General features: G+C 41.4%; 2 protein-coding genes across 4 annotated transcripts in view; one reads left to right on the top strand and one right to left on the bottom strand.

The window, feature by feature from the left end:
• The window catches only part of RABGGTB (Rab geranylgeranyltransferase subunit beta), a 220,597-nt gene that overhangs the window by 59,790 nt on the left and 147,276 nt on the right, over positions 1-13,531 (top strand). The window lies entirely within an intron of this gene.
• The window catches only part of SLC44A5 (solute carrier family 44 member 5), a 135,108-nt gene that overhangs the window by 64,016 nt on the left and 57,561 nt on the right, over positions 1-13,531 (bottom strand). For all 3 annotated transcript variants that reach the window (XM_056532684.1, XM_056532683.1, XM_056532685.1), the window contains exon 3: positions 4,697-4,770. In XM_056532684.1, coding sequence (XP_056388659.1) covers positions 4,697-4,770 — 74 coding nt within the window. The remainder of the gene's footprint in view (positions 1-4,696; positions 4,771-13,531) is intronic.

Below are 13,531 nucleotides of genomic sequence, written 5' to 3'. Positions count from 1 at the left end.
ATGATGAGTGTATTATAACACAGTAAAAAAAAAGGAGACGATGAGAGTATTATAACACAGTAAAAAAAAAGGAGACGATGAGAGTATTATAACACAGTAAAAAGGAGATGATGAGAGTATTATAGAAGAATGAAAGGGAGATGAGAGTATTATAACACAGTAAAAAAAAAAGGAGATGATGAGAGTATTATCAAACAGTGAAAAAGAGACGATAAGAGTATTATAGAACAGTGAAAAGGAGATGATGAGAGTATTATAGAACAGTGAAAAGGAGATGATGAGAGTATTATAGAACAGTGAAAAGGAGATGGAAAGGGTGTGAGTATTATAACATGGGGAGTGTAGAAATGACAAGAGTATAATAACACTGAGAACGGAGATGATGAGAGTATTATAAATGAAAAGAAAACAAATGAATTATAACAGTGAAGGAAGTGGTAGTATTAAACAAAGTGGGGGAATGATGAGTGTGTGAGTACTATAACAGAGAGGGAATGATAAGGAGTATTATAGCACAACAAGGGAATGATGAGAGTGTGAGTACTATAACAGAGAGGGAATGATAAGGAGTATTATAGCACAACAAGGGAATGATGAGAGTGTGAGTACTATAACAGAGAGGGAATGATCAGAAGGAGTATTATAACACAACAAGGGAATGATGAGAGTGTGAGTACTATAACAGAGAGGGAATGATAAGGAGTATTATAGCACAACAAGGGAATGATGAGAGTGTGAGTACTATAACAGAGAGGGAATGATAAGGAGTATTATAGCACAACAAGGGAATGATGAGAGTGTGAGTACTATAACAGAGAGGGAATGATCAGAAGGAGTATTATAACACAACAAGGGAATGATGAGAGTGTGAGTACTATAACAGAGAGGGAATGACCAGAAGAAGTATTATAACACAACAAGGGAATGATGAGAGTGTGAGTACTATAACAGAGAGGGAATGATCAGAAGGAGTATTATAACACAACAAGGGAATGATGAGAGTGTGAGTACTATAACAGAGAGGGAATGATCAGAAGGAGTATTATAACACAACAAGGGAATGATGAGAGTGTGAGTACTATAACAGAGAGGGAATGATCAGAAGGAGTATTATAACACAACAAGGGAATGATGAGAGTGTGAGTACTATAACAGAGAGGGAATGATAAGAAGGAGTATTGTAACACAACAAGGGAATGATGAGAGTGTGAGTACTATAACAGAGAGGGAATGATCAGAAGGAGTATTATAACACAACAAGGGAATGATGAGAGTGTGAGTACCATAACAGAGAGGGAATGATAAGAAGGAGTATTGTAACACAACAAGGGAATGATGAGAGTGTGAGTACTATAACAGAGAGGGAATGATCAGAAGGAGTATTATAACACAACAAGGGAATGATGAGAGTGTGAGTACTATAACATAGAGGGAATGATAAGAAGGAGTATTATAACACAACAAGGGAATGATGAGAGTGTGAGTACTATAACAGAGAGGGAATGATAAGAAGGAGTATTGTAACACAACAAGGGAATGATGAGAGTGTGAGTACTATAACAGAGAGGGAATGACCAGAAGAAGTATTATAACACAACAAGGGAATGATGAGAGTAGGATTATTATAACTCATTGAGGGAATTATGAAGTGAGAGTACTATAATAGGGACAAGGATAATGAGGGTGGGAGTATTATAACATAATGAGGGAATGATAAGAGTAGGAGTATTATAGCAGAGTAAGGGAATTTTACAGATGTTTTAAAGCCCAATGACAGGCAAAAATTGTGTGAACATGGCGAGTAAGGGATTAGAGCGAAAGTATTCTAACACAGTGATGGGATGATGAGAGTGTGAGTATTATAGCACAGTAACAGAATGATGAGAGTGTGAGTATTATAGCACAGTAACAGAATGATGAGAGTGGGAGTATTATAGCACAGTAACAGAATGATGAGAGTGTGAGTATTATAGCACAGTAACAGAATGATGAGAGTGGGAGTATTATAGCACAGTAACAGAATGATGAGAGTGGGAGTATTATAGCACAGTAACAGAATGATGAGAGTGGGAGTATTATAGCACAGTAACAGAATGATGAGAGTGTGAGTATTATAGCACAGTAACAGAATGATGAGAGTGGGAGTATTATAGCACAGTAACAGAATGATGAGTGTGGGAGTATTATAGCACAGTAACAGAATGATGAGAGTGGGAGTATTATAGCACAGTAACAGAATGATGAGAGTGGGAGTATTATAGCACAGTAACATAATGATGAGAGTGTGAGTATTATAGCACAGTAACAGAATGATGAGAGTGGGAGTATTATAGCACAGTAACAGAATGATGAGAGTGGGAGTATTATAGCACAGTAACAGAATGATGAGAGTGGGAGTATTATAGCACAGTAACAGAATGATGAGAGTGTGAGTATTATAGCACAGTAACAGAATGATGAGTGTGGGAGTATTATAGCACAGTAACAGAATGATGAGAGTGGGAGTATTATAGCACAGTAACAGAATGATGAGAGTGGGAGTATTATAGCACAGTAACAGAATGATGAGAGTGGGAGTATTATAGCACAGTAACAGAATGATGAGAGTGTGAGTATTATAGCACAGTAACAGAATGATGAGTGTGGGAGTATTATAGCACAGTAACAGAATGATGAGAGTGGGAGTATTATAGCACAGTAACAGAATGATGAGAGTGGGAGTATTATAGCATAGTAACAGAATGATGAGAGTGGGAGTATTATAGCACAGTAACAGAATGATGAGAGTGTGAGTATTATAGCACAGTAACAGAATGATGAGAGTGGGAGTATTATAGCACAGTAACAGAATGATGAGAGTGGGAGTAATATAACACAGTAAAGAAATGCTAGGAGTATTATACCCTTAGGAAATGTAGAGAAGCTTCACAACCTTTGAGTATAGTAACAATGAGGGAATGATGAGAGTTAGGATTAATATAAATCATTCAAGAAATGTAAAGATGCTCGGAGCGCTGCAATCCAGTGAAGCAGCAATGTAGTTATAGAGGGTCCAGAGGGAGCAGTCACATGCAACCCTGGTGCTTTAAGGGATCCAGTGGCCCCCAAACCCCACCATAAGGGTCCAGTATTATACATGGCACATGGTAGGCAGGGCAGTCTGATGATGAGTATTATAATAGTATGATGAAAACGATGAGTATTATAGTATAGTAAGATGAAAAGTATAAGTATTATAGTATAGTATGATGAAAACAATGAGTAGTATAGTAAGATAAGTATTATAGTATAGTAAGATAAGTATTATAGAATCGTATAAGTATTATAGTATCGTATGATGAGAAGTATTATAGTATAGTATGATGAAAGTAATGAGTATTATAGTACAGTCTGAGTATTACAGCATAGTATTATAAAAAGCATTATAGTGTAGTATGAGGAGGAATCTCATAGTATAGTAGGGGAATGGAGAGAATGTTTGTTGCTGCAGAGGTTAATCTCCACATCTATGGCCGCCTATAGTAACTACAGAAGGCTCGTCATCATTATCTTTCCTTTTTTAACGGGGAAATCTTGGCTACACGTCCAGACTGCAGACTATCGCTGCCAAGTGACGGCCTGCCCGCGATTAATAAAGCATATTAGCAGAGAACACAGCAGCTGGCTCGAGGCCTAATACTGAGGATGGTCATCCTGGAAAACACCACCTGCTCCATATCAGATTATTAGCCATTAGATATGATTGCTTTATAAAGGATTGCATTATCTTATAATCTGCCGCTTATGGCAAAGCGTCAAGGTTACTGCAGCTACTACAAGTCCCTGGATGGGGATCAGCAATGGGGGCACTAGAGAGATCAGAGGGTTACATTTCTTATTAGTTAAGGGTACGTTCACACATACTGGATCCTGCGCAGATTTAATGCGCAGGATTTGTAACTGCAGATTAGAAGCTGCGCTCAGTCATTTAGTTTACATTGAAATCTGCAGCAGAAAATCCTGTGCATCAAATCCTGCGCATCAAATCTGCGTACGTGTGAACGTACCCTAAGGCTAGGACTCCACTGAGATTTTTGCCCTGCGATTTTTGTGGCATAAAAACGCCAGAAAAAAACGCCAGAAAAACTGCCACAGTTTTTCCCTGCGTTTTGGCGTTTTTTCTGGCGTTTTTACCTTTGTGTGGAATTTGCCTAAAGGGGTTTTACAGAATTGGAAACACATGGCTTCTAGAGATGAGTGAACTTACAGTAAATTCGATTCGTCACGAACTTCTCGGCTCGGCAGTTGATGACTTATCCTGCGTAAATTAGTTCAGCCTTCAGGTGCTCCCGTGGGCTGGAAAAGGTGGATACATTCCTAGGAAAGAGTCTCCTAGGACTGTATCCACCTTTTCCAGCCCACCGGAGCACCTGAAAGCTGAACTAATTTATGCAGGAAAAGTCATCAACTGCCGAGCCTAGAAGTTCGTGACGAATCAAATTTACTGTAAGTTCGCTCATCTCTAATGGCTACATCTATCTATGGCTTGTGTATGGAATTGCAGCTCAGCACTATTGAAATGAAGAGAGGGCTGAGCTGTAATACCACTCACAAGCTGTAGTAGATAACATTCAGCATAAATTAAATATACTGTATATATATATATATATATATATATATATATATATATATATATATATACTTATTTAAGACTTACCAACAATGCCTAGTGCAATGTAACCTAGAATGACCACCACAAAAATGATACAGCAAAGGACGTCCGTACAGTGTCTGAAAATAAAATACAGTGAATATTAGTAATGAAAAGTAATGCAATTTAAAGCACAAAGAAAATTGTGACTTTTAAGCAATTATTTTTATTTTATCCTTTTTTTTTATTCCATTCTTTGAAAAAAGATTTAGCAAAAAAGGAACAAAAAAAATATGCAGTTGTTTCGGCTTAGCACAAGTTTGTGCTATTTGTAAATTGCAAATGTAGTAGTTAAATATAGATTACTGTATATAGGTTGCTGCTAGGGGCGCTGTTGCATTGAAGCCTATGAAAAGTACAATGGTAAAAACTGGTACTGCAAGTAAAAGTAAAACCTGAAAGAGCTGTTCCTGAGATATGAAGCCTATCATGTCAAGTAATAACTCACAGTGATGATTGTATTTCAGGTTGAATAAACAAACATTATCAATATCCTATTTCGTAATTTTTAATTTTTATTTTATTTGGCAGTTTCTTGGTTATGGTTGTAGCTGCCATCTTGCTTTTTGGATGTCTTAATGACGCTATGCCACCCCTTTGGCAGCTGCATGTCGTCACCAAGTGGCCAAGAAAAGGTATAAATAAGAAACAACTCATTCTTTTAAAGATCTCCGAAAAGAAGAAAAGTAATGGGCATATATTTAGGATACAATCATATATTTCATATATTACTAATGCAATAGATCCGCAGACACAGGCTTCTATATGATGAGTAATGGGGAATTAGTCATGACCAGTGGGCTCAAACTGTGGCCCTCCAGATGTTGCCAAACTTCAACTCTCAGCATGCCCGGACAGCCAACGGCTGTCCGGGTATGCTGAGAGTTGAAGTTTGGCAACATCTGGAGGGCCACAGTTTGAGACCACTGGTCTAGAACAAAGTTATAGTCAAGTCAAATCCTTATTCCTCAGTCTCAATTCTCCTGAAAGTACAGTGAAGAACGAGCAAGTCCACAAATGCCATAAGCCTCTGAGTCTTACCCGTACCAGCAGGGATAGAGAACCAGCTTATATCTCGGGAGGACTACAAGTCCCATACTACCAAATCTCAAGTCTGTTGAATTACTCCAGGACTGTGGCAAGTTACCAGATACTTCAGAACTACCAAATGTACTAGATTCTAAAGTCTGGACCAAAGTATTATTGACATCTATAAACCGTGGCTTTAGAGGTATTATTTCCAGGGGCCTTGGTACTGATTTCAGCTTTATTGAACTAGTGGTTAATGGGAACATTCATTTAACTAAACCACAACCCCCATCGTTCATCACTCACTAGAATCAGAACCCTACTTCTGGCGTCACAAACTTGACATTTGCCAGCTAAGTATCCATCACCACATCATCATCACGCAAAACATTTCTCCACAACTCTGCATGAGAAAATCCCACAAGGGTGGCAGTGAAATCCTGGCACCAGGTAACCTAGTCTCTATGACCAGGCCTCGCTCCGATCACTGGATTTTCCCATCTACTGTGGATTCACATTGAAATTGATCACAGAAAACTGATCTCGGGATTTTATGCTGCCCTCTAGGGATGGTCTAATTGTAGGGCAGTGGGCTCTAATATAGGGGCCATTCAGTGTATGTCTGACTCCTGAACATAGCGGTCTACTGCACTTGGTTATGTTCGGTAGTCCCATACAAAATTAATGGAGTTGTGGCCTAGCATTTTCACTACCGTTTCATTAAAGGGGTGCTCCGGTGAAAATCTATTTGTTAAACAGATTTGTAAATGACTTCTATGTAAAATTCTTAATCCTTCCAGTACCTATCAGCTGCTGTATGCTCCACAGAAAGTTCTTTTCTTTTTGAATTTCTTTTCTGTCTGACCCAGTGGTCTCTGCTGACACCTCTGTCTGTCTCAGGAACTGTCCAGAGTAGGAGCAAATCCCCATAGCGAACCTCCCCTGCTCTGGACAGTTCCTGAGACAGACAGAGGTGTCAACAGAGAGCACTGTGGTCAGACAGAGAAAAAAAATTCAAAAAGAAAAGAACTTCCTGTCGAGCATACAGCAGCAGACAAGTACCGGAAGGATTAAGATTTTTAAATATAAATAATTTACAAATCTGTTTAACTTTCTGGCACCAGTTGATAAAAAAAAAAAAAATTTCACCGGAGTACCCCTTTAAGGCCCCTTTCACACTACCATTGTCACACAACAATGTGAAGGCCGCCGGGGAGGATAGCGGGAGTAAAAATACTGCTTGCACCATCTTTTTCTCCCGCTACTCCCAATGAAATACAGCGGCGCTCGACATACCCCATTGACTGCCCGTTGTGCCCCGTCAAAATGATGGCCGTCAAACTCGAAAAAAAAAAAAAGAGTTTGATGGCCGTTCGACAGGGTGCAACGGCAGTGTGCAACGGCAGTTACTTGTGATTTGCAGGGGTCCCATTGGTCATACCCCACCGATCATCCAGTTATTCCCAATCTTGGGGAAAGATGATAACTTAATCTTGGTCTAACCCCTTTCACAGGTCTTTTGGGCTGCCTGTACTGCATCAACGTGACCTATACACTTGTCTGACAGCTAAAGTGCTGAAAAAAATTTAAAATTTCCACATTTCCCACTATTTATTATGTCAAACCCTTTCACTTCAAGAAATGACGCGGCGCTTAACATTTCTGCTTCCGTGATATTCAAGGCTATGTCACCGCAGACATTTTAATAAAATCTCCACCTTCCTCGCCTGACAAGTCGCCTCCGCAGCCTTTCACCAACTTTAATTCCCAGCTTCCCCTTCATTTCCCCCAGGCAATAAATACAGTGTCAGAAAAAAAAACGTAGCGCACGGCGTTATTGAATATTAAAATTGCGCTCGGCAACCGCAGCGAAAATGAGTGTGAAATGCGGGACTGTCAGGGGGAGCTCTGCTGGCGTCTAGAACCTGCCAGAACGCGGGGTGAGGTGATTAGATTTTATCACAAGGTGAACGCGCGGTTTGCCAAACCTAAATTATTCCTGACATTTCACTTTAGAAATAAAGCTCGGCTTCCCCTTGAAAAGCTTTCGCCAGATAAGCAGATTTAAGTAAACACAACAGGAAAAAAAGAAATGAGATGCATTCATCGCTTTACAGACTTACAGACTTAGACGTTTTTTTTAAAGTGAACCCATCCCCAGAGAAACAGAGAACATTCCTCCTATATTTCAGCTTAACTGATTTGATCCGGCATTCGATAATTCAAAAATTGTGACAATTTTGCTATAAGGTTGGGGTCATCTAAAAAAAGAGCGGGTCCAACCAATGGCATGAAATAGGGGGCAGTGCAGGGAAAGCTAGGGCACAAGCACAGAGTGGAAATCAGAGCTAATTGTAGCACAAAATCATTGATAGCAAAGAGAGATTTCAGTCAACAATTCACACCTGTGGTCCAACAGCCTGCTCATTATTGATCAGTCGTCATTAAAAGTCTTACAATAAATTACAATCATACAAAGCATGACAGTATAATACAGCACAGGTTTCCTAAGCTATATACTATACCACATGCTACACTAACATTCCACTCCATCACAAAGTCAAAAAATAATACATTACAGTCTGTAATCGGGGTGGGGTGTTGTATCTATGGGGGTATTGAGGGCAGGTCACCGGGCCAAACTACTCAGTATACTACAGTTTTAGGTCTGGTCACAAAACTGGATACGGGTCAAAAATGAGCCGACCGGAGTCACTGTTTGACTCCGGTCGGCTCATTAAAGTGAATGGAGTTCAGCTTTGGTCCGGCTGGGGTACGGAAGAGCTCGGTTTGCCCCTCCCCCAGCCCGATCCGGCACCCGGAGTGTAAAAACGAGATGTGAATGCAGCCTAAAGGTAGGGAAGTAGAGGGGCGTTAGTCCTCTTCTTAATTAACATCCGAACTAACTGTCCAAGATAGAATAGCCTCTAAGCAGGCTGTGAATCAGGGGCAGTCACGGACGGACATGTTCCCCCTATTGATGATGAGGCTGCATTGCAGATCCTGCTATTGGAAACTGAGGGAAGGTTCATATCATGCCCTTGTGACATGACCTGTAGAAAAGCGTCAGGGGTAAACTGATCATTAAAGTTGTACTCCGCCCCTAAGCATCTTATTCCCTATCCAAAGGTCGTGATCGTGATGTCATGGCCACGCCCCCTCAATGCAAGTTGAGGGGGCAGGGCATGACATCTCGGGGGGCAGAGCCGTGACGTCACGATACTCCATCCCACGCATTGCCCGTCATCAGCCACAGAGCCATCCTCGCAGGCTTGCACTGTGCAGCTGCGAAACGGGGGTGCTGCAGGAGAGATCCCGATCAGACATCTTATCCCCTTATCCTTTGGATAGGGGATAAGATGTCTAGGGGCGGAGTACCCCTTTAAACTGATCCCATTTGAGTGGGACAGTTCAGAGAGTGAATGGATTGGCGGCGCTTATTCTCAGCCACTGTTCCACCATTCTCTGTGGGACCTCCAAACAATCTTGGAATAACCCCTTTAAAGGAACACAACAGACAGAATTGTGTTATATCAAGTGCAGTGCCAAAAGTAGTAGAGCATGACCACCAAAGAGAGAATTCCTGTGTCATGCTTCACCCCCTAGAGACCTACACTTGGAACTAGACACTTTTAAGCCATCATCAGTAGTACCCAATAGGTCAGAATGGGGCAGGACAGGATCCTTTTTTTTTCTTTTAATTTTGAAGTCATGATTGAGGAAGTCACATTCAGTGACGGAACGCGTGGGGTTTGTTCCTGTGGACATGGGTTAATCGGGTTATTTCCCCTATTTTCCTCCATCTGTGGCCTGCATATTGTGGTGATTCTATGTACAGCACATTATTATTTTTTGTTCCATCTACCTTTATACACCTTGTCTTTTTTTGCAGCACTGTATTGTTTATCATATATTTAATTAATTACGACTCATTTTGTTATCTTGCTTTGGTGTTTGCATGACTTTAGTGTAGTTTTCTATTGTTTGGGCCACAGTATTTGTTTAGGTTTAAGGGGGCCCTTACATGTTTCACCCATGTCCGGTGGTGATCTTTACAGGTCCCACTGTTGTAGTGTGGCTTTATGTAGCCCTTTTTAAATGTTTTTATTGTGTCTTTTTGGATATTTGCATATAGTGTTAATAAACTTGTATTTTTGCATCATATTGTGTAATGGGTGTGCGTCCATCGTGGCATTACAGCTTTTTCTTGTTCCCTATTGTGTGTTCTCTATGTCACATAGAACCCTGTTGTAAATTGATTTGCATTTTGCTTGTGCCCCCCTTTCTCTTTTTTTTCTCTTTCATATGATTGGAAAAGTATTCGCTGTGTGGACTACAGCACGGAATCCCATTAAAGGCTTTTTTTTTAAAGGGGTACTCCCCTGGAAAACATTTTTTTTTTAAATGAACTGGTGCCAGAAAGTTAAACAGATTTGTAAATGACTTCTATTAAAAAAAAAAAAAAAAAATCTTAATCCTTCCTGTACTTATCAGCTGTTGCATGCTCCACAGGAAGTTCTTTTATTTTTGAATTTCCTTTCTGCCTGACCACAGTGCTCTCTGCTGACATCTCTGTCCATTTAAGGAACTGTCCGGAGCAGGATAGGTTTGCTATGGGGATTTGCTCCTACCCTGGACAGTTCCTAAAATGGACAGAGGTGTCAGCAGAGAGCACTGTGGTCAGACAGAAAGGAAATTCAAAAAGAAAAGAACTTCCTGTGGAGCATACAACAGCTGATAAGTACAGGAAGGATTAAGATTTTTTTATAGAAGTCATTTACAAATCTGTTTAACTTTCTGGCACCAGTTGATTAAAAAATATATTTTCCAGGGGAGTACCCCTTTAAAGTGTAATCAATACAGATTTTGGTACAGAATAGGTGTACATTCTATCTATACAGTTCACTTAGTCTACACCCTTACACAAGGAATCAAGAATTTGAATTTTGTAGTAGAGCCCCACTCTGTTAGATAAAGTATACACATGTCTGAGATGTTGTCAGAAATCGGAGTATCGGACATTACTTTGGAGTACTTTCAGTTCGGACAGATTTTCCCATTTAGTTCCTCTATAAATACTCAGCATGGAGAGGAGGAAATCACCCGGACCATCGCTTCTCTGCTGTAAATTTAATGTCCCTCATTTGGCCGTCTGCCCCGCTATGAAGTGCAGTGGCAAAGGGCAGTAAAAAACGAAGAAGAGACCGCTCTGTATTCATGAGGCCGGCGAATACGGTGAACGGCGTGGAAACAACACATACTCTGGGCGAGGGGGGAGGAATGAATGGATGTAGTTGTCAGGCTGCAGAGAATGTGGGCATCTATAGCAATGTTCACACAGATACATTTCTGGAATTCTTCCGGATCCTTTTGAATGGTGGCATCTGTCGAATTCGCACAATCCTACCAGGTTGGCAGAGAAAACAAGTCAGACAGCTTGAAAGTTGTTTACGAAGAAAGCGTGGGGCACCAAGAGTGGTCAGATTGGGATGTGTTAGTCTCTAAAGCTTGTTCCGCTGCCAAATAAAGTCCATTCCTGTGCCCTGTATGAAGTGATGGAAAGTGTTTGTCTCTTAATTAGCTTCATTTCCATTTTCTACAGGACTCAAAAGACCACGCTGCGTGACAGGACAAGGCGTTACGTGTCTCTGAGGAAGTGCTGGCAACCAAATATCTCCAGACTGGTTGTGCTTAAAGGGGTATTCTGGCTTTATACATCTTATCCCTATACAAAGGATAGGGGATAAGATGTATGATCGCAGGGGTCCCGCCGCTGGGGACCCCCGTGATCTTGGTGCAGCCCCCCCGGCATTCTGTTCCAGGTGCTGCCTCAGAGACGGGAACGTGACATCACGGCCACGCTACCTAGTGACGTCACACCACGCCCCTCCATTCATGTCTATGGGAGGGGGCGTGACAGCCGTCACGCCCCCTCCCATAGACATGAATGGAGGGGTGTGGCATGATGTCACTAGGGGAGTGGCCGTGACATCACGTCTCGGAATGCCGGGGGCTGCATTGAGATCACAGGGGTCCCAGCAGTTTTACCCCTGCGATCATACATCTTATCCCCTATCCTTTGGAGGGGATAAGATGTATGAAGCCGAAATACCCCTTATCCCTTTAGAGGATAATATGTATAAAGCCGAAATACCCCTTCAAACTGTGACTATAACAGGGTCCTTAGTCCCAGAAGACCCAATAGGGACATAAACATTCATTAAATAAAACAATATTACCCAACTCTCCTGAAGTGTTCTGCAGACTCCCAAAAAAAGGAGAGATCTCTAGGGTTTACAAGTCTAAGATGACCTATGCCCTCTTCACATACTCACGTCTTCTGCAGTCCTTTGCCCTCCTGCCAGTATCAGGGAGTTATCTGCAGCAGTGCCCAGGAGTAAGGGCTCTAGTATGGGGTCTGAACTGGTTAATAATTCTGTCCAGGAAGTCAGTATTAACTAAAGGGGGTTTAGTCTGGGGTTTGTATTTATTCAGGTGTCTAGTCTGGGGTCTGTATTTATTCAGGTGTCTAGTCTGGGGTCTGTATTTATTCAGGTGTCTAGTCTGGGGTCTGTATTTATTCAGGGGGTTTACTGTGGGTTCTCTGTTTACTCGGGAGGTCTAGTAATAAAGTCATGGGATGTATCAAGAGAGGCATAAAGGTGCCTCTGCATAAATCACTAGTCAGACCGCACATGGGCGAAGATTTACTATGGTAAACCCAACATGTTTTGTCGGGTTGTGCGCCAGATTGTGTGGCAAAATTTGTGCCAGAATTGAAAAGAACTTTACCAACTCTCCATTTTACTGAGAAACCCCGATAAAGGGGCGTAGCCATCGGGAAAATGGGCGTGGATACAAAAAAGGGGGCATGTCCTCGACATTTTCACAAAAACCCAACATAATTACTAAGGTTTTCACAAAAATGTGGTGGATTTGAGGAAAACCCGACAGATCAGAGCATGTGTAAAAAAATAGGGGTGCAGAGGAGGATGACAAAGATAATAATGGTTTGGGGGGATTACAGGACCAAGACAGGTTATCAAGTTTGGGGTTATTTAGTTTTGAAAAAAGACGTCTTGAGGCGATCTGATCACAATGTACAGATATATGAATGGACAGGACAGAGATCTTTCTAGTGATCTTTTTATATCTAGACCGGCAACCATGACCATGAATGTTTCACCATCATCACAGACAGATTCTTTACTGTAAGAGCAGTGAGACTATGGAACTCTCTGTCGCATGATGTTGTGATGTCTGACTCAATAAACAAGTTTAAAGAGTACCTGTCATCAACAAAAACTTTTAATATGTTATGATATTGTAATATATCTTCATTAAAAAATATTAATATTTATACCAGTTTTTTCATTTTATACTTTTGGCCACTAGGGGTCTCTCTTATATGCCTGGTCTGCAAGCAGCATCCTATGCTTTTCATAGTAAGTGGGCAGCTTTTAGGACTAATGCTGAAAGGGCTCTGGTCCTTCCACAGGAAGTTCAGTACTCTCAGCTCAGGACTCGCTCCCAGCCTGTGAGCTACAAGCCTGCACATGCCTCTCATATAACAGCCAGTCACCTCCCCCTCCCCCCTGCTCTGTGTTCTCCCTGCCCCTCACCACACATTATCTTATACATTGTATTATCTCACTGCACTCCCTTCTCTGTGCCCCCCCCCCCCCCCTGACATTCATCTTAATCACTGCCTCTGTAATTGCTCCACCGCCCCTGGTTCTCAGCATTGACTTTTTAGTGCAGAGAGACACAGGAGAGAGAGAGACAGGCTGCCATCCCTCCCCTGTACTTAGT

Source organism: Hyla sarda, chromosome 7 (genome assembly GCF_029499605.1).
Source record: "Hyla sarda isolate aHylSar1 chromosome 7, aHylSar1.hap1, whole genome shotgun sequence".
NCBI classification, from domain to species: Eukaryota; Metazoa; Chordata; class Amphibia; order Anura; family Hylidae; genus Hyla; species Hyla sarda.
Note: the sequence above shows the minus strand (reverse complement) of the source record. Positions and strands in the feature narration are given on the sequence as shown.